The sequence below is a fragment of the Lissotriton helveticus genome, chromosome 8 (assembly GCF_964261635.1).
Source record: "Lissotriton helveticus chromosome 8, aLisHel1.1, whole genome shotgun sequence".
Taxonomy (NCBI): Eukaryota; Metazoa; Chordata; class Amphibia; order Caudata; family Salamandridae; genus Lissotriton; species Lissotriton helveticus.
The window spans coordinates 1,358,164,569-1,358,191,869 of NC_136069.1; the positions used below are offsets into that span (position 1 = coordinate 1,358,164,569).

At 42.1% G+C, this 27,301-nt stretch overlaps 1 protein-coding gene across 2 annotated transcripts in view; it reads right to left on the reverse strand.

Annotated features, from left to right (window-relative positions):
- The window catches only part of CADM2 (cell adhesion molecule 2), a 1,787,353-nt gene that overhangs the window by 14,259 nt on the left and 1,745,793 nt on the right, over positions 1 to 27,301 (reverse strand). For both annotated transcript variants that reach the window (XM_078658341.1, XM_078658340.1), the window contains one exon: positions 16,722 to 16,847. In XM_078658341.1, coding sequence (XP_078514467.1) covers positions 16,722 to 16,847 — 126 coding nt within the window. The remainder of the gene's footprint in view (positions 1 to 16,721; positions 16,848 to 27,301) is intronic.

A 27,301-nucleotide genomic window follows, 5' to 3' on the forward strand; every position in this document is an offset into this window, starting at 1 on the left:
ACCAAAAATGTTGTAGTTATTTAGGTCTTCATACTCCGAATGACAAGGTAAGGCAGTTGGCGGAAATGAATACAGATGTTAAGGTAAGCAACACACGTATTGTGGAGTGCTTTGTAGTTGTGGGCGAGGAGTCTGAAGTGTGTGCACTTGTTTTCCTCAGGAGCCTGTGGGGTTCCCTGAGGTGTGGTATGATATGGGTTCGGCGTGGGAGTTTGAGGACTAGTCTGGCTGCTGTGTTCTGGACCGTCTGAAGTTTTTATGTGAGCTTGTTGGTTATTCCTGCTTACAGGGTATTACCATAGTCCTAGGGTGCTCTCCAGTAGCCACTATAAGGTTTTCTTCAGCATCCCAAGGCTGTTGAAGCAAGAGCAGGCAACTGTATTGACTTGAGTGGCTATGTCCAGTTTGTTGTCAATAACGGTTTTTAGGCTTATTGCTTCTTAGCTGGGTGTGGGGGTGGGTCGGAGGTCTGTAGACCATTAGGAGTCCCATGGGGAGGAGTCTTTCCCGAAGACAACTTCTTTGGTCTTGTCCGTGTTCATCTTGAGGCAGTTGGACTTCATCCAGATGGTCATGCATGCGGTGGACTTGTTCATGGTGTTGTGTGTTTTGTCTGAGAAGGACCGTATCAGTTGCATATCATCAGGATATGTTAGGAAATTTATAAGGTGAGTCCGGAGGACGTTTGACAGTGGGGTCATGTATATGTTGAAAAACGTTGGGCTGAGCGAGGAGCCCTGTGGGACTCCACAAATGAGTTCCCATGCTTCCGAGGAGTAGGGGTTCATGATGACTGTTTGGGTTGTGTCCATAAATACCCACTCCCTGGAGTTGTTGGATAAGAATGGAATGGGAGACAATGTCGAAGCCTGCTGGTAGGTCTAGGAGGGTGAGGGATGTGGTTCCCCTCAGCCAAGGATCTTTTGGATGCCAGGATGGCGGTTTCTATTCTATGGTTGGAACTGAATCTTCATTATGGTGTGTCGAGAAGCCGGTATTTGGTGTAGTGGAAGGAAAGGTGCTATTTGATGGTTTTCTCAAGGGCCATGGCAGTATAAGGAAGGAGAGATATTGGTTGGTAGTTGGTTAGTTTGCTTTGGTCGATTGAGTGTTTCTTTAGGAAGGTGTTGGCCGCTGAATGTTTCCTTGGTTCTGGAAATGTGTCTGCACTGTTAGATGAATTGAGGATGGTGGTGAGGGGCTTGCTGATGGGGGTTGCTCCTTTATCAAAGGCATGATGTGAGTGGGATCTGTTGGGGGACAAGAGTGTATGGTCTTCAAAATTGCTGTGTTTTCCTCTGTGCAGATTGTGTCCCATGTGGTAATTGCTTTGCATTTGTTCATCATTGGGAAGGTTCTCGTGAGGTTCAAGGGGTCTGATTGTGGGGCAAAGTTGCTGTATATGATTATGATGCTGCTGCAGAAAAAGTATCGAAGGTCGTTACATAGATCTTGATATGGGATCAAGTTGCTGGTGGCTGCTGAGGACGTGGTGACATTTTTGACAATAGCAAATGTTTCTTTGCTGCTGTTGAAGCTGGTAGTTATTTGCTTGGGTAAGGCCTTCTTCTTGGTTTCTCGAATTAGCTGGTGTAGCTCCTCTAGGCAACTTTGAAAGCATTTTTCTGCTTCCCCTTTGCTGGGTCTCCATTTCCATTTCAATTGTTTGCAGTGTCGCTTGGTCACTCTAAGATCATTAGTGTACAATCTGGCTTGTGTTCTTGAATTAGCCATGTGACTTCTTTTGTGGGGGACAGGGTGTCTGCACGGTTGGTGATTGACTTTTTTTTAAAGTTTTTAAGTTTTGATGTTGCATGTTAGGTGGCCCATGTGTTCTGGTTTGTTGTCTTGGAAGGTGGGAGCCCAATCTACCGTAGCTAGGTTGTTCCATTGTCGTCATGCTGGGCCCACTGTGGGGCTGTTCCTCTCCATTGGTGGATGTTGATTGTAAAGCTGACTTTAGTGTGGTTGGTCCAGGTGAAGTACCTGGGTGTGTTGATTGTGATGTTGTTGAAGGATGCAAAGGCAGGGTCTAGGATGTGCCTGTTGGCATGGGTAGGATCAGGCACACATTGGTTGAGTCCCAGGTTTCATCATCTAGTAAGTCTCAGTTCTATGTGGTGTGCTTGCTTAACGAGTGGGTGTTGAGGAGTATGCATGATATTGGTTTATGGGGTGCACATGTGTTTCTTGGTAGGTGTTCGAGTGGAAGTGGTGCTGGGTGTAGTACGTGTGTTCTTGGGCAATGTAGGAGCTGCAGGTTTGGAAGTGCAGGGGAAGCAGCAGAAGGGGCAAGTGAAAGCCCTTCTGTGTAGTCAGTATGGTGCCCCAGCAGAGAGTCGAGCAGCACCTGGGATTCAGTGCATGAGGAGAGCGATGGGGGAGATGTGGATTGGAGAAGGACCAGGGTTCCTGGCACTGGGAATGGTCCAATTGGGGACAGACACAGACCAGCTTGCCTTTGGCATGCCATTGGCATGCCTGCTTGGCTCTATTAAGTAGATCCTTAGAGGGTGGAGGAACACTGGGGCAGTAAACAGGGAGGAGGGGAGCACAGTTAGCATAACATCGGGAAATAGAGTGGGCGAGAACCAGGTAGGGAGCTGGGGGAGTAGGGAGGTAGCACAGAGAGGGCAAGAAAGGGGCATGGGAAAGGGCACATAGAGGCAGAGAAAGCAGATACAAGCAGACAGATCTCAAAGATACAGAGAAAAATGGCACAAAGATCACAAAGAGAGCACAGAGGTTTAAAAGAGAGTGAGAAAAGTGCCACAGATGTCACAACAGAGTGAGAAAAGTGGCATAAAATCTCACAGAGAAGGGGGAATAAATAGCAAAAACATCACAAAAAGATAAAGGAAAATGGCACAAAGATCACCAAGAGGGTAAGAAAAAGAGACACTGTTGAAGATTTGATGATTCAATGTACTGAAAGAAAGGTGCTCCAGTTCTCTGCTGAGATGTTTTAATGTTCTGGTGGGCAGGTGCTGTGGTGGTATGTCTGTGGTTGTGCAGGGCAGAGAAACTGAATCTGAAGAGGGCATGGCATGTCCATGTGATTGGCAATGGGTTGTTGATGGAGATGGTGCAGACGTAGGACCAAATCGGGTCCAGGAGGCTTCTAGCTGTGTGAATAGGTTCAGTTATGTGCTGAGGGAGAATAAGGTTTTCAAGAAGAGCTGTGAGGTTCTGGTCAGTGCGGTCTTTGAGGTGAAAGTGCAGGTCTCCGAGGAGGATGAAGGTGTTGGAGTCAAGGGTCAGTGGTCAGGAGTGCGATGAAATCCTGGACCTCCTTTTGAGTTTGTGCAAGTTCTTGGTAGTCTTCATACACGGGTTCTGCTAAGCAATACGTTGTCTGTGATGTGTGGCTTAAATGTGAAGCCTTCCAAGTAGCATGTGTGTATGTCCATGAATGTTTTGTGTCCCTGAAAATGAAGGCCACTCTGCCTCCTGCCTTTTGTTGCCAGTCCTGCCTGACGATCTTCCATCCATTGGGAATGGTTGAGGGTGATGTCCAGTGTGGAGGCTAGGTTCAGCCAGGTTTATGTGAGCAATAGCAGGTCCACAGTGTGGCTGTGTATCAGGTTCCCTATTTCTATTGCATGTTTTGTGAGTTTTTGGTGTTGAGGAGTATGCATAAGAGTGCAGAGTGATGTGTGTATGGTGACTGGTATGTGTGGGTGTGAAGGAGTGGGGTATTGAGTGCTGATGGGGCAGGAGTGATGAGTGTTGGATGTAGGAAGGAGCATAACAACTTGTATGAGGCGCAGGAGAATCCTTCTTATGTTTTGTGTGGTGTGGTGTGGTGCAGGTAAGGGAAGGACCAGAGTTCCTGGTTGGACAGGTCCCGGACGGGCGCATTGAGGCTCCCCGTTAGCACACCAGTGGCTAGTCCACTGTGCACATCCATGCTGTGGCCACCACTTAGCAGGTCTTTGGAGGGGGAGGAGATCAGGGGCAGGGCTGGGAGGGGTAGGTGAATGGGAAATGGGAGCAGAAGGAAAATGATAAGGAGTGTGCTGTGAAGCAAGGGTGCTGAAAATACCTCCAAGAAAGGACTTGTCTGGTCAAAAGCCAAGGCAGGGGTAAGTTGTAGGAGGTCTAGGAGGGAACTGCTTAATGGCAGTCTGAACTGCATCTGCTATCAAGTAGGTCATGGAGGGTGGGGGAGAGCATTGTGCCATCGTCTGGGAAGGACCCAGGAAGCAGGAGAGCTGGAAACTAGAGATTAGGAACATCGTGGGAGAAGGTAAGAAGCATAAGGGTGGGCAGGGAGCAGGAAAAGAGTGAGAAACGGCCCCAGAATGGGAAGATCACTGAAAAGAGAAAAAGAGGGCAGAAAGACAAAACAGAAAAGCAAAGCAGTAGACAGCAGTAAAAGCAGTGATCAATGGGCAAGAGGCAGTCAGTGAGCAGGGTCAAACAGTGGCAAAAAGGTCTGAAATAGGGGCAAACCAAAGATAAAACGATAAACCCAGATACAGATGATAAAGAAAAATGGCAACCACAAAACAGAGGCAAAACAAAGAGAAAAAGGCAAAAATAGATGTAGTTGGGTGCAGAGACAGAATATTGAGTAAAATATATTGAATTGCACAAATATCGTGGCAAAAATATCACGGGTCAGGAGTATCAACAGACAACTTCTCGTGGTCAAGAATATTGATTTTAGGTAAATAATATAGATTTAAATAGTGTTTAATATCGTTTGCAAAAATATAGTTGTTAAAAATATCGATTTTTTATTAATGTTATGTATTTTAGTATATATTGTATGTGTGTGATGTTTGTTTTTTATATAAGAATTGTTTGTATTTTTATTATATGTGTTAACATTTTTGTAATTATTATTATTTTTTAATTATTATTATTTTTTGTTTTAATTTTGCGTTTTCAGTTCCGTAGGGAGTTGTGGGTTTATAGGGGAATAGGGTGGGAAGTAATGTAATTATATAAAATGTATTGAATATTTTTAGGAGTTATTAATTGTTTTTTTAATTTGCCTTTTTAGTTCTGTAGCGGGTTGTGGGTTTATAGGGGAATAGGGTGGCAAGTAATTTAATCATATAACATTTATTACATACTTTTTATTTATTAGCGTGTACTTAATTGTGATGCTATAGTGTTAAATGTTTAAATTATTGTATTATTATTTAATAATTATTTGTTAATTAATTGTAATTAATTAATTATTTATTAATTAATGATGGTAAGTGTGTAATTAATTTTAGGTGTTTGTTGTGGTATTTATGGGTGTAAATGTTGTTAAGAGTAATTTATTTTTTGTTGATGAATGATTAATTCGTTGTTAATTAATTTAAATTAATTAATTAGTTATTAATTATGGTAATTTTGTAATTAATTTTAGGTGTGTGTTGTGGTGTTTATAGGTGTAAATGGTAGGAAGGGTGGAAAGTAATTTATTGATGAATTATTCATTAATTGTTAATTCATTCAAATTAATTATAATATTTTTTACATTCATTATTATTTATACTAATTATGGAAATACATTTGAATAAAAATGTTGAAGTCTTTTCTTATTGGTGTGGTATTAAAGGGTAGGAAATAAAAGAAATACATTTATGTTTTAAATAATTTGTTTGTTTAATATTTGCTCCTTAAAAATAAATATTGTTTATAAATATATTTCTTAATTTATATTTTATATAATATTTGTACCTTTATTATATGCAATTAACCTTATAACATGTAATCTTTGTATATGTTTAATATATGAAATCGTATATTTTTAAAGTATTGTTTATTTATTTTTAAGAGTATTTAATTTTTTTCAATTGTTTAAATGTTATTAGTAATTTTTGTTTCTTTGCTATCCAACACTTTTCCTACTGTTGCACTCACTGGGTTGGGAATAGTAATTTTTACCCCTCTGCTATCCAACACTTTCCCTACTGTTGCTCTCATTGGAGTGGGAATTGTAATTTCTACCCCTCCGCTATCTAGCATTTTCCCTACTCTTGCACTCATTGGAGTGGGAATAGTAATTTTTAGCCCTCCGCTATCTAGCACTTTCCCTACTGTTCCACTTATTGGAGTGGGAATAATCATTTTTAGCTCACCGCTACCCAGCACTTTCCCTACTGTTGCACTCATTGGAGTGGGAATAGTCATTTTTACCCCTCCGCTATCCAGCACTTTCCCTACTGTTGCACTCACTGGAGTGGGAATAATAATTTGTACCCCTCTGCTATCCAGCACTTTCCCTGCTGTTGCACTCTTTGTAGTGGGAATAGTAATATTTACCCTATCGCTATCCAGCACTTTTCCTACTGTTCCAATCACTGGAGTGGGCATAATATTTTTTACCCCTCTGCTATCTAGCACTTTCCCTACTGTTGCACTCTTTGTAGTGGGAATAGTAGTATTTACCCCTTCGCTATCCTGCACTTTCCCTTCTGTTGCAATCACCGGAGTGGGCATAGTAATTTTTACCCCTCTGCGATCAACATTTTTCCTACTGTTGCACTCTTTGGAGTGGGAATAGTAATTTTTACCCCTCCTCTATCCAACATTTTCCCTACTGTTGCACTCACTGGAGTAGGAATAGTAAATGTAATTCTTACGCTATCCAACATTTACCCTACTTTTGCACTCACTGGAGTGGGAGTAGTACATTTTACCCCTCCGCTATCCAGCACTTTCCCTACTGTTGCACTCTTTGGAGTGGGAATAGTATTTTTTTACCCCTCTGCTATCCAATACTTTACCTAATGTTGCACTCAATGGAGTTGGAACAGTAAATTTAATTATTTTGCTATCCAACATTTTCCCTACTGTTGTATTTATTGTATTGCGAAATGTATGTTTTAATTTTGTTTTAATGGTGTTATGTTTTAATTAATGATTGATTTTTTTAGTTTTAAATTATTGATATATGTATATATTTTATATTTTTTATAATTTAAAAGTTTCAAAATTAAATAAAGATAATAGTTAATACATTATTTTAAAGTAAATATATGTATATATATATAAATGACTATGTTTGCGTGTTTCTATTTTTTTAAAGAAAGTTTATTTTTCATATTTAGGTAAAATGTATATGACATTTAATTAATTTTGTTAAAGATAATATTCATATTTTATATATATATATATATTTTTTTGAATTTGTTGTATCTTTATTTGAATTTTACAGCAGTTATTATCCACCCCCCCCCCCGTCAGACAAGGAGAAAAAATAAAATAAAAAGAGAGAAAAGGGAAGATAAATATAAGAAAGGAGAAAACATAGGAGGACAGATATATACCAATACTCCCCAACGAAGAAAAAAAAATACATATATATACAAACATATGCATAAATCATTGAAAATATACACTATTTATCAATCCATTCAATTAGGGAGGACCATATCTTATAACCCTGTATCCGGCGCCTGTTGCCTTTTGTTTTGTATATAGCCATTTCTAAATTAAAAATTGCTAACAGTCTGGAGAACCATTGTTGGTATGAAGGAGCGATGGGATCTAGCCAAGCTGAAGCTACACAGATCCTCAATACTGCCATTGCAATAAAAATTAATTAATGTCCAAACATCGGGTCTATGGAATTCGATACCCCCAAAACTATCATTTCATTTGATAATGTTATCTCTGTTTTTAACAATAAGGTCAGAAAATTTTGGATACTAGTTTTTAGAGATGTTAATCCTAAACATGAGGAGAAAATATGAATACAGTCGGCGTTAGGTAGCATACATCCAAAACAACAAGTGCCCTTCCCACTCCCCCATTTAGCAATTCTATCCGGAGTATAATACATAAAAAAACACATTTTGTAAAACTGCGTCTGTAATTTAGTCGCCATAAGCACAGATTGTGACAGGGCATAGGCATGTTCAAATTCTTCCATTGTAATAGTTATTTTATTCTGCCATTTTTGTACTGTTTTCTCTAGGTTATCCGGAAATTGTTTTAGCAAGAGAGAGTACATCTCTCCAATCCTGAATCTCTTCTTGGGGGTACAGAGTATCTCAGCTATATCTATTTTATCAAATGTTATATTTCCCCTGGTATGTTGTAATAAAAAATCTCTAATTTGGAGATTCTTGAAGAAATCTCTCCATTCTAGGTGATATTGTTCTCTTAATTCCTCAAAGGAGAGTAGCCCTTCTGTTGAGAAAAAACAACCAATGTGGGTGATTCCAGCGGCATTCCACCTGTTTATACACATATCACTAAATATTTCAGGGAGGGCTGGATTTTTTAGAAGAGGTGAGTAGAATGACAAACGCCCTATTCCCAACAATTTTCTCACATTCTTCCATACTTTAAAGCTACCCATTAATGTTTTAAATCTTACTTTTTTGTGATAGCTGTCATAGAGATATCTCCAGAGATAGCCAGTAGTTGTATTACCCAGAATTAGCTGGTAAATGGAGGGACCGTCACTTGCCGGGATTGTCCCTATCTCTTTAAGCAGAAAGAGCTCATGACTATATAACAAAACCGAAGCCCAGTAATAAGCCCTTAACCCCTTGCATGCTCATGACGAGCTCAGCTCGTCATGAGCTACAGTGCTCCGGTGCTCATGACGAGCTCAGCTCGTCATGGCCATTAGAACGCTCGCACACTGGGATAATTCCCCTGCTGTGCTGAACGTTCTATTGAAACGGGTGTGGCCGTGACGAGCTCAGCTCGTCATGAGCACAGGAGCACTGTAGCTCATGACGAGCTGAGCTCGTCATGAGCACCGGGGCGCGGTGCGCGCCCCCCCGCCCCCCAACACAGCAGGACAATTATCCCAGCAGCCAAGGGGCTAAATTTGGAGGGGCTAATCACCCTTTCTCTTTAGGGAGCGTCAATAATTTATATGTTCGGCGGGGTTGGGAGTATGCCCAGATAAAATTCGAAAAAGTGCGCTCCATTACTTTAAACGATTGGTCTGATATTTCTAAATTAATTGATCTGAAGATGTAGAGAAGTTTCGGAAAATACACCATTTTTAAAGCATTCACCCGACCTATCAGGGACAGATGTAAATTATCAATACGGCGAAGATCTTTCTGCATTGTATCTAACGTAGGTTTCATATTTATATCAACTAGATTCCCTAATTTAGAGGTGATACAGATACGTAAATATGTGGCCTTTTCCGTTACACGGGTGTCTGTCATATCACATTTGTTGTTTAGGATTATTTGTGTCTTCCCTTGGTTCAGTGCGTACCCTGCAACTTTCCCAAAGTCTTCTGCTTCAATGATAGGCATAGCCAGGTTTGGGTCAGCGGTCACTATGGCGATATCGTCGGCATAGGCAAGGGTTTTTGTCAGGTATCCTTGTGTTGAGATAGGTACTATGCCACCGTTGCTTTCCAATCGACAGATGAAGGGGTCGATGTAGATTGCGAACAGCAACGGTGAGCACGGACACTCCTGTCGCGTTCCTCTTGATATTATCAGTTCTTTAGAAAGGCTACCATTGACCATAACCATAGCTCGAGGGTTGATATATAATTTCTGGACAGCCTGTAGGAACCCTTGCTTTAATCCTACCCGGGACATTGCGAGCCACAGGAATGGCCAGGAGACCCTATCGAAAGCCTTCTCTGCATCGAGAATTACTAGCGCCATAGGGTCTCCTGCCACCTCGGTGTTATCAAATAAACTAATCACTCGCCGAATATGATTGGTGGTTTCCCTTCCGGGGACAAAGCCGTGTTGAACCTTTGCAATGATTTTATGGATGATTGCTGAGATGCGGTTAGCTATTAATTTAGAGTATATTTTTGAATCAACATTGATCAAAGTGATATGTCAATAAGACCCCATCTGATCCGGGGGTTTGTGTTTTTTTGGAAAGATCACTATTTTAGCCATGGACCAAGAGGTTGGGGGCTGCCCCCCTATAAATATATGCACAAAGAGGTCTAATACTAAATCCTTAAGTTGGTCCATAAAAACTACATAAAATTCCAAAGGAATAGTATCCAATCCAGTCGCTTTGCCACGGGGAAGATCTTTTATTACTTTTACTATTTCCTCAATGTTCGGAATCCTCTCTAAATCTCCCTGATCTTCTTCATTAAGTTTATCAAATGTATCTTTATAAAGGTATTGTTTTATTTTTTCTGGATCTGGTTCGCTATCCTCAGTATATAACGTGCTATAAAAGCGCCAGAATGACTCTCTTATTTTCGCTGGATCAGATATCAGGCCTTCGGTTAGGTCTTGAATCTCACATATGTTATTCTGTGAAGCTAGCTGTCTCATACGAACGGCCAGCTGATGACCAACTAGTTCACCAACCTCATAAACTTTTTCACTGTAAGTGGCAGCTTTTTTAATCGCTTTGTCAGTGAAAATGTTGGTGATAGCCGCTTTGGCAATTCCCACCTGATATTGTCTAGTCGTAATAACTTCTGTGGTAAGGGAGTCTCGCGTTGCCCTTATAAGATTTTCCTTAGCCTCCTTCAAAGCGTCCTGTAGTTCAGCGAGAGACTCTCTTGTCAGTTTATTAGTTCTTAATGAATATTGCATTGTTTCTCCCCTGATCTCTGCCTTTAGAGCATCCCATACAAAGTTTACTGAAGTGCTCCCATAATTATCTTTTATAAAGTTGGTCATCCAGCCTCTCAATTTGATTGCAGTATTCACTCTCACTAAGTAAGGATCTCTCAAATGTCCATACTCTCGGTGTCTGATTCATATGGGCCAAATTAATTGTACACACCAGGGGATTGTGATCTGAAAGAACATGTGGTAGTTTTTTTTACTTCTGATATGGTTCTTAATGAATTGGACATCAAAAAGTAATCCAACCTAACGTGTGTCTGGTGTGGATTCGAATAACACATATAACCTGGGTCATTAGGGTTCGACTTTTGCCATCCATCAACTAACCCATGTGTAATGCATAGCTGCTTTATCACCCTAAAGACTTTAGACTTCCGCCCATGATACTGCCAGTCGTCTCCCACTGACCAGTCAGGAGGGAGGTTTATATTAAAGTCCCCACAAATAAGTAAGGGCAGTGGCCAGTGGGAGAGTTCACTGGAGACCTGATCAATTACGGAGGGTTTGTCACAATTACTCCCATAGATAGAGCAGATGGTCATTGGTTGAGATTGTCCCACATGTAACTCTGTGATTGCCCACCTTCCATATTTATCATTTTTTGTCCGAATAAAGCGGTTTCCCACAACTTTCGCTAAAATTGCCACCCCTCTTACCTGAGCGCCCTGCGTAGTGGCACCAATCAGATTGTATCCCAATGTTTTTAGTAGATGAGATCGTGAACCTTCAATATGGGTCTCCCGTAAACAAACTAGATTAGCACCCATAGTTTGTAGACCTACTGAGACCATCTGTCTCTTTTTTATATTGTTTAAACCACAAATGTTTAGTGATAGAATTCTTATCATCCCCATTTCATTAATTTACACATCTTTACAAATGCTTTTAGATACATTGAGCTCCAAAACCTCAATCAACGTTAAGAGAAAAACAGCTAGATTATTAGAATCTCCCTTTTCTCAAAAGAAAATGGAAAACTCTGTCTGACCAGCCCTTGGCCCCCCTTACCCCCACCCACCCTCCCACACCTCCCTCCCCCCACCCACCACCACCTCTGGAGGTTACCTGACCCTGACGGGGCCAGGGGTGTGACATCCGCCGTCTCAGGACCGAGTGAGCCCGGGGTGTGCTCCCCCTAAAGTTGGTTAGCATCCTGGTTAGGCAAGATTGAAGAGAGCAAATACGAAAGAAGAAGAAGATAGAGAAAAGGAAAAGGGAAAAAGAAGGATTGGAAATATTTCAGATTTCTTTTTTTCCTTTTGTATTTTTTTCTTTTTTTGCAGCATTACTTTAGTTCCTGGAGTTCTGCTGAATAGTTTTTAGCCTGTATCTCGGAGACAAAGCTGTGGGTCTGCCCTTTATGTACAATCTTTAGTCTAGCAGGGTTTTGGAGGAAAACTGATGCTCCTAGTTTCTGGAAGGGTCGAAGAGTTGTCTTAATTGCCATCTCCGCTCCACCGTGGCATGTGCAAAGTCTGGCTTGGTGAAAAATGTTATGTCATCAAATGATCTTTTGCTGATGGGTCGGGCTAGATCGTAGAGAGCCTCACGAAGTAGAAAGTTCCCAAAGAACACTAGCATAGCACGAGGGTGTTGTGGTGCTTTATTGCGGTTCTTGATCATCAAAGGAAATCTGTGGGCTCTTTGAACTTACTTCTCCCAATCCGAGGAAAGGAGTTCTGAAGGAGTGAGATCATGAATTTCCTGGGATCATCCTTTTCACTACCTTCGGGTATTCCTAAAAAGCGGAGATTATTGCGTCGTTGGCGATTCTCCTGTTCCTCGAGCTTCCAAATCATGTCTTTGACAGCTTCCTCATGTTCCTCGGATTTAGTTTGTTGGGAGGTAACATCTTTCTCCAGTTGCTCCGTTCCCTTTTCGACTGTCGTCCTTCGGTCAGCGATTTCTGCACAGGTCCTCCCCACCTTCGTGACCGCACCTTGAAGTTTTTTTGCCGCAAGACGGGATCTGCGGTTATCGGATTTAGCTTTGGTTTGAAAACTTTTGATGGAATGGAGGATATCTCCAAGAGCTAGCTCCTTTCCCTCCTTTCTCTTTTCACTGGCAGGATCAGTCGATTCCATCCTAGTGCTTATAATTGTTGGATTCCCCCGGAGGCATCCGTAGAGTTGGAGCGAATCATAAAGGGTGGTGTACCGCTGTAATCCCATGTCAGTTCTGGAGCGATTTCCTCTTTGTCCGATAAGCACTGCTCTTTCCTGAGACGGTCTCTGTCTCTTTTTTTTTGCAGTTTTTTAGAGAAGCGCTGTTTTTGTACATCCGGAATAGAGCTGACGCTATTATACCACTTGCCTCCTTCCTCCTCACTTGATAGGGACATACTCACATCTGACATCAATGATTCATCCGTGAGGGAGTAGTACAGATCTGGATTGTCCGGAGTGCAGGGGATATTCTCCTGTAGTGTTTTCTCAAAAGGATCTTGTGCAGAGCCCAACCCCTCATCCCCTGAAGTATGGTCTAGTAAGAGCGAATGAGAGGAGCTGGTAGTGTTTTCTTCAAGACAGTCATGTATAGAGAGGGCAGTGGGTGAAGCCGGTTCACTTAGATGCGTTATCGCCTCTGATAGCGATTCTGCGACACTTGAATCGGCATTAGCCTTATTAGCCTTTGTTAATTATGTCTGAGGTGTCTGACCCCCATCCACACTTAGGGCCCCAAAGCTGGCTGTAATCAAAGGCTGGCAGCCGTCATTTTCTTTGGAAGGGCAGCCTAAGACTTTTTTAATGGAGCTGCCACCTGCGGGAAGAGCCTCACTGGCGGATTTACCCGGAAAGTCCTTTCTGGCTTCCCCTTTATCGGTGCCCCTGTTTTTGACTATCAGCGCACCTGGCCTCGGTATATCTTGTTTTATGGTGTCTTGTTTTTTTTGGCGGGTGGCAATGGGGGCCAGAGCGAGTTGTATGCTAGGGGTCGCATTGCTCTTAGGTTTAACGGTGCGGCTTCCCTTACCCGACATGTCTTCTTCCCTTTGTTCTCCTATAGCAACAAGAACTATAGCGAGTGAAGATTGTTTCTTTCCGTGTCTCTTGTCCCTTTTCGCAAAGTTGCCAAACGTTAGCCTGTTGAAGTCAGGGTGAGAATGTCTCCTCCACAGCATCCGTCTCTGCCTGCTCCTCGCGGTTCCCGTGCATTTCACTCCATCACTCGGTTGGCCTGTAGGGGGCTTGCTCAGGCCAGCGTGCATCTGGGATGCCAGACCAAGGACGAGCTCCCCGAGGCACTGCAGCAATGGAGAATGCCCGGACCCGAGTTTACGAGAACCGGTAAGGGAGATGGGTGGCCGTTTCTCCTGTAGTATCATATTATGCTTCCCTTCTCTTTCCCGAATTCTCCCGGTCAGGTTCTATTTGCATTTCCTTTGTTTTCGTGTCATTTTCTTGCCTTAACGCTTCGGATTGAGCAAGGCGTCGGGGGAGTCACTTCGGAGCATCACAGCGGCGTTGTTAGCCAGACGCCATCTTCCTCACCATGGACGCCATCTTCCTCACCATATATTTTATATATTTATTACATATTATTTTATTTTATTTTTATTTTAAATCGATATTTTTTACATCTATATTTTTAACTTCGATATTTTTGATTCAATATTTTTATACTTACCTGTTTAAGTATAGGGAGTCAATATTTTTGCATTCTATATTGTTTTCGATATTTTTTTCATCAATGTTTTTAGCAAAGATATTCTATCAGTGACCATGTAGTTGATAGAGAAAACGTCAACAATAATATAGAGGCAAAAACAGATGTACAGTATATGTCAGGTGAAAATGAAGAGTATATAATCATTAGTACAGATAGTAGACAAGATGAAAACAAATGCAGGATCCTTTGGAAAGGATAGGCATAGTATGGATAGCTCATGCACCCTAGATAAGATGGCAGCCGCCTAGTCATATGATGGTCACAATCCAGGCCTTCATGACTGCAACTCTTCCATATAATAATTGATACCTGACATGGAAAATCACCTGCTGAAATTTACACAGACAGACTGAACAGTTTGTTGCAATAGGATGGCTTCAGTAAGGCATACATTGCAGCAAAGCACGTTGAGCGGCCCCCTGGCATATGTTGGCTGTATCCTTTTATATTATGGACACATCCATTTGCATTGTACATTATCATAGGCACGTTTCCAACAAAAGATTGAAAGATCTGTGATATTATTTCCATTTATGTCTTATGTATCAAAGCTTGTGAGGAACACTTCTGCTTGCCGCGTGATGGCATTTTGGCACTGACTGACTGTTGTGTTTAGAGTTGCCAGGAAATTTTAAATCTTTTACATGGGGAGGTTTAGTCTGAAGGGATATATATTAATTATGTTACAGTCTGATCATGGTCTTAATGGTTATAAGGTTGTAATTGGCAGTATGAATGAGAGGACATGGTGCAGGAGATGCAAATGTTGATGGAAGGAGATCGTCTGAATATGGGTTTAGCTTGAAGCACAAAGCACTATGGCTAAGGGACATTACTTATAGCTTGGAAATTTTAACTTCCAGGAATCATTGGTCATCACAACCCAATTCACAAATGTAAACATACACTTTTGCGTAAAGATACATTTCACGTTTGTCTGCTATTCACAAAGGTATTTTACTAGAAGTAGCTTCACGACTGCAGAGGCTTTGCACATAAAAAACATAGTACTGACCAACCTTTTTTAGGTGAGGAGACTCAGAAGTCGTAAAGATCCTACTCACAAATCCTTAAGTGAATAACCAACAATCATAAACTAAAAGAAATGTGTAAGTTTACATTTGTGAATCAGGCCTTTAGTGTGAAAAGAGGTTTGCCTGTATAGTAGCTTATGTTACTTTTTATGCAAGGACATACTTTACATTAAAAAATCTCGCAACATACCAGGGGCCGTAATATGAATGTGCCCTGGGGGCTCAATGGGTGTTTAGGGCCGCTTTGCACACCGCCAGGCACCTTGGTATTACAGAACGGTATGCAGACACTTTTGCAGCACCTTCTGTAATACCGATAGCAGTGGTGCACTTAAAGCGCTATCTACAAAGGTCACTCCCTGCATTTGCATGGAGGCATGGCCCCATGCAAACGAGGGAATACATTTGCCTCAGCGCCTACTCCATATTGCAGACAAGGGTGAAGAGGCAAATAAGCTCTCAGAAGGTGCACTGACAGTTCACCACCCCCCTGAGAGCAGCCCTCTGGAGGGGGATAAGGTGGTCCTATGGACCGCCCGGACATCCCCTTGTAGGCGGGTGCAGTCACTCACTGCACCCGCCTGCAATGGGATCTCTAATTCCCCTTCAAAGTGCAGGCTGGTTGCCGCCTGCATTGTGAAAACAGCTCTGGGGCAGTGCGAGTTTGCGGCTGTCCTGGGGACAGAGCATTCATGGTAATACGGCGCATGTTCATTGTTTGCGCAGGGGGCCCATTTTAAAAGGGGCACCCGGCGCAAACAATGAAAAAACACCTTTAGTGTTATACACCCCCACAAGGAGATTGGCTTGAGCACAAAATGTCACTGATAAACAGTATTTTGCCGTCAAAAAATAAAGAATATTGCATAGCACACACAAATCAAGACATTTCTCAAATTTCAGCTGGATTTGTGTAATTTCACATATTTTGCCAGCATAATACAACTTCAGCCCGACCTACTTCGAAGTTTTTGTAGTTTCTACAACTCCTACTGGCAGGTTCCTTTTCTGACTTTTCTTTTTTCCTACATGTCTGTACATATACAGTAGTCCATTAAAATACACACAGTAGATCACTTATATTTTACCATTCACATTATGGGCTGGATGTCTTCTATGCCATTAATCGTTCTGAGTTTGATAAACAATATTCAGCAATCAATCCAAGTTAATTCCAATCACAACCATGATGATTAAAGACGATGTTGCCGTTGCTGCATTTTTTTGCATCAAATCTGGGTCAAATGTCCAAAAACTGGCATTTTGTATTCTTCCTCTGAGTAGAGGAAGATATAAAGGGGAATGAGAAGCGATCTTGGCATTATGTCCTTTGTCACAGGTGATGAATGGGTGTGCACTCTGCCTCAGCTTCAGAGGTTTTGTTTTGTGACAACAACGACCGCCTTAAATTAATCATGGAAGGACATTTGAAAGGAGACGAAATAAAAGCAGGGTGAGTTCAGAGAATGCAGCTTACCTTTATGTCTTGCCAAATATCGGCCAAGCAGGATAATGGAACAGAGTGTCACAAACACAACGACGGCCACTATCCCTCCTATGAGCGCGTGGTCAGGCCCAGTTTGTCCAGCCAGAGCATTTGGGTCTAAAAAGAAACAAAGACAGAAGATGAAAGTGTCACCCAATGACGTAGCACACAACATCGACGTTTTTGGAAGAACATAACCCCCTGTATTGCATGTTGAGAATTTCCCTTTCGTTTCTCTCGAATTTAGCCCCACTTGATTCGTTCTTTCATCTCTAAATGTGAACCTTGGCAAAGGGGCGAATATGGCAACGATCATGAGACCGGATGCCAAATGTGTCTACTATCAGTAAATGATGTCACACGTGGTAGCCTTGCCAACAAGAGAACGCTCGTAAGATTGACAGTGCAGGGTGCACGAGCAGGTTGCTGAATCCCACTGTATTGGCTTTATGTGTTAATCAACTAGCTTTTTTTGCAACTCTTCACTTTGGCGTTTATATTGCACAGTCTGCCGGTTGTAAGAGTGCTTTTGTTACTCCCACTTGCTTGGGTTGCAATCCCAAAGTCTTTATTTTGGAAGCCTCTATCTAGCCGCACGTACAAAATAGTGTAATTTGTTTCACATGGGCCAAATCGCCAAAATGCCAAGGGACAGCAGAAGTGACATTGTGCAACGTTTACTTCTATTAATATCATCGGGTGGACCCACAGTCCCACCCTTTTCCCCATAGTGTCCTCCGATAGGTGGTGGTGGAAGCGCAAAGACTGAAAACGACAGAAATAAAGAAGTCTTGTACCGCCCTTTTTACTTTTTGATCCTTAAAACCAGGGGTAGCACGAACAGTATAGGGTAATCCATCAGTAGCTGCTGTTGCTTTTGGCTACCCAAAAATGTTGGCAGTATTTTTAAGAATGCAAAAATTACAGTAGGGGAGAAACTATTGGACTATCCAGAGAAAAATCATTACCGATTAACAAATGAAAAGTGATGGTTCTGGTAGAAAGGAACAACACACACATCTACTATTAACCCTACATATTTTCGTGCCTGTCAGAAAAACAACCCTTCAAATAGGCTTCCATATTGTAGGTTTTGAAATCAGCCAGAAATTTAAAGAATGTAAAGTATTAAGGCCCAGATTTCGGGGAAAAACTCATGCAACTAAAGGTGCTGCACTCTACTGCCTTGCTTGAACGTGAGATAGCAGAACAGCATAATTTCTTCTAAGATACAGATCTGTTTTTCTGTCTTCCTGCACTGGCACACTATGGGGGCCATGAGCCAATGCCCACACACTTGTAACATAGTACAAGGGAGTGTGCTATGTATGTGTTATGCACAATGCAGCACAGATACAAAGTAGGAAAACAAGGAGAAATGAACATGTGTCACCTCATTATGCCTGTCTTGTGGAGGTGTGACATTTTTTTCCAATGGATGTTTGTAGTTGGTGATTTGTGTCAAAACCCTTGGGTGGTTGCATGGAAAAGTCCATGTATTACCAAAAGACGCCCCTTGATGCAAAGTAGTGCAAAGCAGAGCATAGCTTAACTTTGCACTACTTTGGGAAACACTCCTATGGAAATCCTGATTTCTAATGGGTAGTTAATCCCAGCACAACACTTTGGCCCTCATTATGATATTGATGGTCCCGCCACTGACTGTCCATCTGTGGCCGGCCCATCGACATGTATAGAAGCAGTTTGACCACCGGATTATGATCCAGTGGTCAGAGGAATAGGGCAGAGGAACCGATCGCTGCTTTTCCAAAAAGCTAAAGGAGCCTATGGGGCAGTGATGGGACCATAATCCCTATAATAGGATGCTGCCTGCTCAAGTACCGCCATAGGGATTACAATGTTTGTTTCCCTCTGCCTATTCATGGTGGTCCAACCGCCATGAAACAGCCGATGGATGAGTATTTTGGCGACCCCAAGCAAGGGACCCGTCCCACCTGAGCCTCCGCAATGGGGCCTGGGGGGCACATGTGGTGTCCACCCAAACACCCATGCAGCCTGTGTTATGTACCACATGGTGCCTGGCACACATTGCTGTTGCTGAGACGTTTGTAAACATGCCTTTTTGGGGCTTGTGCTGCAGCCCTTTTTACGGGCCGCAGCACAAGCCTCAATTGAAAATGCATGTTTCTGACCGACTTCATGGTGGTCGGATCGTACTGAGACGGGTGGGGCAGCCAACTACATGTTGGGCGGACTCCATCCCGATACAATGTCGGTCGTCCGGCTGGCATCGTATTGGGGGCCTTAACCCCTTCCCTGCGGGACATATTCCCCGCTGTGCTGGGGGGAGGGTGGCACGCACAACCCCCCCCCGGTGCTCATGACGAGCTCAGCTCGTCATGAGCCACGGTGGTCGTGTATGACCACATCTGTTTGTGTAGAACGCACAGCAGGGGAATTAGCCCAGTGTGCGAGCGTTCCAACGGTCATGACTCGTCATGAGCACACGAGCACCGTGGCTCATGACGAGCTGAGCTCGTCATGAGCATTGAACGTGTTAATGTCGGCTTGTGTTACCAAAGTGACTAACACCAACAAAGCGCAGTCAGTAAATCTGGGCTTCTCTTAATCGAAATCAGTGCTTCTTCTGTCTCTGAATGGGTGAGTTGGGATGGGAGGGTTTACACGATTTAGCTCATGTTTTTACGTCAGTCATCTTACGTACCGCAATGAGGCCAACACTATTAATAATAAGAAAACATGGGAAAGAACTTGGTATTCGATAGCATCAGCAGAAAATTGCCCGCATAATACATAATTTATACAGCTCTATCGCAGTGGGAATCCCTTTTATATTCCTGTCTTGTCATTCGCTTCTTATTGCGGAAGAAATGAAAAATAAGGAGATAAAATGTGGCCTTGCCAGGTTTGTCCGCTGACAGCTGAGCGCGGATGAATCCGGTCAAAAAAATGCCTCCCCTTGTCTGGGCTCATCATTCACTTTCAAGTATTAGTTCTCGAAGTACAGCAGTTATCCGATTAACCACCGAGTGATTAAAGTGCAAGAGACTGAACCATAAATCTGCGGCTTCAATTTCCTGGCTGCTCGCAGCGGCATATGGGTATTGTCAGATTTGCATTCTCAGAGCTCAGTGTTCAGGAGTCAACACTGCCGCGCCAGTGCCAGCCTCTGAACGAGCAGGAAGGAGGAAGGGCTCTCTGAGAGGTGCCTCAGTCAGGAGCCCAGCTCCATACATGAATAGAGAATGCCAGCCGAAAATCGAATTTATTGAGACTTTTACCACTGACAATTTAGGCAACGAAAGGAAGTGAAAGTCAGATATTGTGTCATGCAAAAGCACTTCTTCTACTGTTAGACAGACCATTCTGCACATTGAAGGAAGGACTCCAGGCTATTTAATATTTTCAAGACGCACTTTTGATCCAGCAAATAGATTGCATTTTATCCCGTCAGTATCAGCGCTTTGCGTTGCACAAAGATGGCAGACACCCATAAAGTCATATTGAGACGTTCAATAGAGAAACTATTGTAGAAACTGCATTCTATTTCTCACATCGATGCTAGTATTTAATAAAGTTAATTTACTGTCGGCATCATACTTTGTACAACCAAATCAAACTGATTATTTCTCTTCGCGAAGTACAACAGAAGAATTGTGTGTAAAGAATCTTAGAACTGCAAAGACTGTCCCAAACCACCTGCATGATATCATACAAAAAAGAGAACTCGCTTACAATGGAATTTTTTTGTGCTAACCTTGAACTCAGGACGTGATTTTCCAAATGCTTAGTAGTATATTTAACATACTTCATCTCAATTCAGAACAAGGGCAGGAATCTGGTTGTTTTGTCTGACAAATGGAATGTAAAGTTCCCGTTCCGCCAGATCCCTGAGATATCTCTGCCCCCAATTCTACGGGACAGGAACTCCGCTGACTCTTTAAAACAATTAATCCATTTCACCAGTGCTTAATTTGAGCCGGTGATTTCTAGTGTTAGGCTCTGGCACTTAATTGTGAACACCAGCACTATGACAGTATGTCACATGGTGGCGCTGTCTGTGTACTTTAGAGATTAGCAGAACAACAGCTGTTTAGTCATTCAATATACAGTAAAAACAATTACCCCGTTGCGTTCGACATCACAGTGGGTGTGTGCGGAGGACGGCCGGGGGCGTTCGAAACACGCCCACTCATTAATTCCCCAGCACCGTGGCGGAATTTGCGCCACGGACACACGGACAAGGGGTTAATTCCTCTCACACAAGACATTCTTAGAGCTTTGGGGGCCTGGAATAATCTGAACCTTCACTTTCTGGGGTGTTATTGTTGGTTGTTGCATAGGTATTGTTGTTGGCAGCGCTGGCAAGGCAATGGGTGGTAAAAGCTGCAGTGACCTACTGGCAAGGGCCCTGGCACCTATTTTTCATTTCACCATGGCTTTACTTCACCTTGATTTTTCAAAGGGTTCCAAAACTATCAAATGAATAAATCTTGCCCTCCCCCTATAATCATGCCACATTCTTTAGATTGTTATTAAATTCTACATATAAAAAACAAATTGAACATGCCAAATGTCTGACAAATTGAGCTTCAAATGTATTATCAAATCACACATTTTTTAACACATTCTTTAACTTTGCTCCCACATATCATTGAGACCAGAAAGCCCTACACCATTTGCAAAACACAAAATGATGTAGTTACCCTGCAGAATGTGACGAGGAGCGCCTTAGTCTCCAGTATCTCATAGATATTCATTTGTTGCAGAATGAATGGGGACCCCCTAAGGCGAGGGCTACCGGAAGGGCTCGGGCCCTCCTTCACCACAGGGGCTGCAGGGGCCTGCGTTATGCCACTGCCCTGCGCTTAGCTTAACATGTTAACAGCCTTCAAAATCTTATACAAATTTCTAAACAGTGCTTACATTATAAGCCCATTTTCTGAACCCCCACCAAGCTTTAATTGATCTCTTGTTTGATAGATTTGTATAATACTCAAAATATCAGGAGTAAGCAAAAATGCTAAGTGCCTGACAAGTGTTGTGGAGATCAATACAAGTACACCATTGTTACTGTAAAAAAATACTTTTACCTTCTTTGACTTTGGTCTCACTGCAGTTTGATCTACATGAAATCTGAGCTTAACTTGCTAAAAACCTGTCATATTTCCTTCAGATGTATTAAATAGCATCAAAGGTATTAGCATATGATAATATTTATGATTCTCTTTTTAATTTTGCCCTGCTTTACGATTCTGCACAAAACCCAAGGAAGACAAAGGCCCTTATGAAGAGTTTAGTAGTCAGAGTACTCTACAAAAACATTACAGATGTCCAGTGTGCTGTAGTGCAAGTCTTTTATCGTCAATGGCACTGTAAAGGCAGTGGAGTGGATGGAATGATAGACTATCCTGTCTGCCAAACTATAAATAAGGCCCTAAATATGTTAAATGTCACCGTAACTTTATATGAATTTGTCACCGGATGGCGCATCGATTAGTCCATGAATAGGTCCCCCTCTGTTTCTAACCGTATTGTCCTTTATAGTGCTACTAACATTAAAAAAATATAAACCTTCCGCTAAATATGCTAAGCACTTGCCAGATTTCGTGAAAATTCGTGAAAAAGGTCTGAAGTTATGGGCAAGTCACAAACACATATTGTTAACGTCTGACCACATCAAATGCTAATTTCTCAAAAATCACTGAAGTGATTTATACTAAACCATGCAAAGGTATCTCTCTAAAAAAGAAGATCTGGTTTCATGCCAGCTTTGGTGTAATTCTATTCAGCATTTTTGTTCGATAGCAGAGAGCACAGATTCCTTAGGGTGTCATAATGAGAGACCCTCCTTTATAACCTCCACTCAATTCTCCACTCCCCCCCCCTCTGCAGAGTGTTCTACATGAAACGTGAGTGCTGAACCTTAATCGGATAAGCATTGTCTAAATGTTTTGTTCATATTTATTGAACAGTGCTAAAATTATTGGCAAAGCAAAAAGCAGCTTTAAAATGGAAACTCTGACCTAGCTACATTATTTTGGCTTCCGATTTAATAACTTTGGAGCAGATTAACTAACCTTTCACACAGTTGAGCCACATCCCAAGAGTGCCTACATTGTGGTTAGCATAGCCTTTTCTTTGAGGCTGATTCCTCTTTATATGTGTGCTGCAGAATACAGAACACATGCAGAAAGAAAGTAATATGAAGAAAAAAAGATATTTCACTTTGTTACACAAACCTCGGGTAGGTGGACTATTTAGGATCAAACCCAGGTTGACAAACATTAGTAATTTGAGTTTGTGTAAAAATTCATAGGTGGCTGCGCTGGAACATCCATGCTCCACCCTTTGAGGAAAGCCAAGCAAATTGGGCGTTGGATGGTTTAGGAAATTACAACATACAACGGCAAATGTTAGTAAATCTAGGATCTTATTTACACCTTATATAAACCACAAAGAAGCATGGCATAAACCAAATGTGGGGATGTGCAGAGAGTAATATGCTATTTATGACCATTATTAAGGGATGCGATGGGCATCATGCTCCTCTCAAGGCTTTGTTTCTTGTGACAAAACACAATAACGGGGGGACTGGGAGCACATCTAGTTCCAGCATACAAGCTCCCTAAATGTACATGTATTAAGGTGGGGAATGCAGTTCCTAAAAGAATAAAAAAAGGAAATAGAAAAGGCAGTAGGCCAGGAGGGGTTTCAGAAATTAGATCGGGGGAAGTGCTATACTTCATCAAGATGTCTTATTTTAAAAGACCTCCAGCAAAGAGCCCCCCCAAGGGGCCCATTGGGAATTGCATCACCGGCCAAATTAGTAGCTGCTGGATGATGAAGCATGACATACATCTGGGTGTGTGAGGACTCTTGCTTCTAAGCAATCAGATCCCCCAGTCTACTTGCTCAGATCACTCCTGACCTACTGCCTTTTCTGTTTTCTCTTCTGATTTTTTTAATCCATACTCTATTTGTATACTTTGTTTCTTGTGAGTCACGACTCCTTCCCACTAGTGAAAATGCATACTTAACCGTGAGCGACTGCTTTTATACTGTTTTGATATATTACATAGAGGCAGTTATTCCTATTCAGATATGCTTCAATCAGACAATACACCACAAAACATTTATTAGGTAGCTTAATACGCATAAAAGCATTTTTAAAGTCGCTTACAAACATCATCTATGAAATTAATCTTCAATTAGTTACAAATGGTAATATAGCTCTGCCACACTTTCCATTGAAAAAACTATTTTCTTTGCCTATACCTTAGGTCCTCATAATAGGATCTGTAGAAAATTCAGGACATTCTGACCATATGTAGGGTTAGAAATGTGGGTCTCTAGTTGGCAAAGGTAGGTACCTTTGTCCAAATATGGACCCTTGCTTCTAGTCAGGGTAAGGGGCATACACTTCTAAAATAACCCCTGCTCATCCCCTTGGTAGCTTGGCACGAGCAAACAGGCTTATCTTAGAGGCAGTGTGTAAAGCATTTGTGAACACATACAGAAATACAGTGATATCCCTACTAATGGACACCACACCAGTGTAAGTAATTTTTATCCAAACCAAACAAGATCAACATGACAAAAATTCTACAGTACAGTAATAAAAATATGACTTTCAAATGGTAGAAATAGTTCAGTTCAAAGCAAATTGCAGATGCAACACTTTCACACTAAGTACCTTGGATACGTCATGCACACAAAACATGGGACGTAGGGAAGGTGATGCGTCTGTTCCTTACACTCAAGGAAGGTGATGCTTCAGTTCCTTGCTCCAGGAGAGGTGATGTATTGATTCATTACAGCTGCGCAGGGGAGGTGATGTGTTGGTTCCTTACCGGAGAGGAGGTGATGTGTCCATTTCTTACTGCATGGGGAGGTGAGGCATCAGTTTCTTACTACGTCCCCCATTGATGCGCCAGACTTGCAACCTCGATACGCTGCGACAATCCAGGACGATGCGTGGGTTCTTGCAGCTGCACAGCAGGATGTGCGTTGAAATCAGTGCGCTGATCTCGGACTTTGGAGATCAGTGAAATCGATGCGGCGTGCAGCGATTTCTTGAGCCGCGGGCAGGCGACGCGACGATTTCTTCGGTGATGCGTCGGAATTAGGTGCGGATGCCCCACGCTCCTCAAAGTTGCATTACTTTTCCAGCTCCCGGCTACAAACAGCCTCCAGAGGTCCAAAACAACAGCAGCACCTCGTAAAAGGTCACAACTTCCAGAAAGGAAGTTCAGGGGAGCTGGTGGTGAAGTATTTGTGTCCCTGAGACTTCACAACAGGAGCTAAGCTCAGTATCCATCCCTTGGGGATCTTCCTCAAGCAGGAGACACAGCAAACAGCAAAGTCCTTTTCCCTTTCCTTGGCAGAAAGTAGCCACTGTAGGCCAACCACAGACTGCAAACAGCACAGGGCCAGTATTCCTCCTCAGGTTCCTCTTGATTTCCCAGAAGTGATCTATGTAGTTGTTTCTATCCCTGATACTTCCAGCAGGAGGCAAGCTCTACTTCAAGCCCTTGGCAAAGACTCTAAAAGCAGGATGATGAAAGTACAGTCCAGTCCTTTCCTTGCCCAAGACATAAGCAACAACTGCAGGCCAACCCCAACAGCACACAGCACAGGGGCAGTACTTCTCCTCCAACTTTCCCGGCTCTTCTTCCTGTCAGGTTCCTTAATTCAGCAGTAGTCTGAAAGTCTGGGGTCTGGGCCCCTCTTTTTATACAGTAAATCTCTTTGTTCCTACCTTTTACATACACTGCATCCTGTCCACAGGGGTACCTTGGGCATACCTTAGGGTGGCAATTTGGCTGTGGTGCAAGAAGGGTGAATGAAGAATGTGTGAGTATGTGTGGCTTGACTTGATTGACTGAAGGGACGTGTGGGACTTGGGTTGATTGAGTTGATTATTTATTATGTAAATGCAAAAATTGTCCATATTGCTGTTTGAATCGATATTTGTAAAAAACTAAATAAATATGAAATTCTTTCTCTAATTATGTCTCCCTTGATGCTATGATTAGGGCTGGTCTAGTGGATTTATGACTATTTGTGTAAAATTGGGAATCTATTAGAGCCTATAGATCTATCAGATTTGACGATTTTCCTCTCACTTTAAGTGCCCTACCTTAGGGGTGAATAACATGTAAGAAAAGGGAAGGTTAGGCTCTGGAAAGGCAAGTGGGTGCACTTGCCAAGTCGACATGGCATTACCAGACTGCACACAGGCTCTGCAATAGCAGGCCTGAGTTACATGTACAGGCTGCTTTTGCGGGTGGCACAACCAGTGCTGCAGCCCACTAGCATCATTTGATTTACAGGCCCTGGGCACACACAGTGCAATGTACTAGGGACTGACAATTAAATAAAATATGCCAATCATGGAAACACTAATCCATACATACAATTTGGAGGGAGAGCATATGCACTTTAGCATTGATCAGCAGTGGTAAAGTGCCCAGAGTCATAAAACCAACAAAAACAGGTCAGAAACAATAGGCCACTAAGCAAAAAATCTGGGAATAAACCACCTGTAAAAGCCACGTCTAACATGCAGCAAAAGTTGGGAATGACAAATTTTGTTGTAATCCAAACATGGTAAAAAAGATAGTTTGGTGGTTGAAACAGATGTGTATTCCATTTTATCGCCCAAAGAAACTTTTTCTCACCACTTCAGCAAAAACCGGTGAAGGAATTTATACAAAACATGGTATGAATGTAAAATTTTACTAAGGAAGTGCTTTTGTGGGTTGCTGTTAAATAAGCTTGAGGAAATTTAGTTTATGCCGACCCAAGTTAATGTAATTTCCAGCATTTCACTTTACATTTATTACACAAAATGTTTACGTTTTTGTTAGTTTTGCCCAGGGAATATTGTTCAAGTCATACCCAATTTTGTATTTTCTTTAGCCTGAAATGCATCTTTGCATTCAAAATGGACTCGAGTGCACATTGCAAAATGCCAGACTGGTATATGGTGTTATAGTGCGTAATTTCACATAATATTTACCGATTTAGCAGAATTGCTAAAAAGGATATTCTACAAGTTTCACCAAGGCTTAATGTTAAAATGTTCAGGAGTTTTGCTATTTCAGAGCTTAAAAAGAAAAAGAGTGGGTTTGAAAGAGTTACCACTTTTGTTTATATTGTCAGATAAAATTGCAATTTCAAACCCACCATTTTTATGCATTACATATGAAAATTTCAAAACAGGTGACTGGCTGATGAAGGGGATAAAAACATCAATGAAAAACAAAGTTCTGCAGGAAAGGGAAGGCAATGTTAGAGGTGCCAGATCACAGGGCAGTCTTATGGGTGACTCGAAAGCATGGAAATTGGGAGTACAAATTAGAAAAATTCCCAGAGTTCCAATGGTAAAATCACTAATTATATGTAAATGGCGACCATGTGACTGTTATTCTGTATTTGGAAGTAGCAAATATTTTCTGAAAACTGCACTCTTTCGAAACATTTTGACTTTGACATTTTCACGAAAATCATTAGTTTGAATTTAAAAAAAAGTGGGCATCCTCTGCTGTACGTGGCTGAGTGTTGTGTGAAGCAGTTGATGTCTG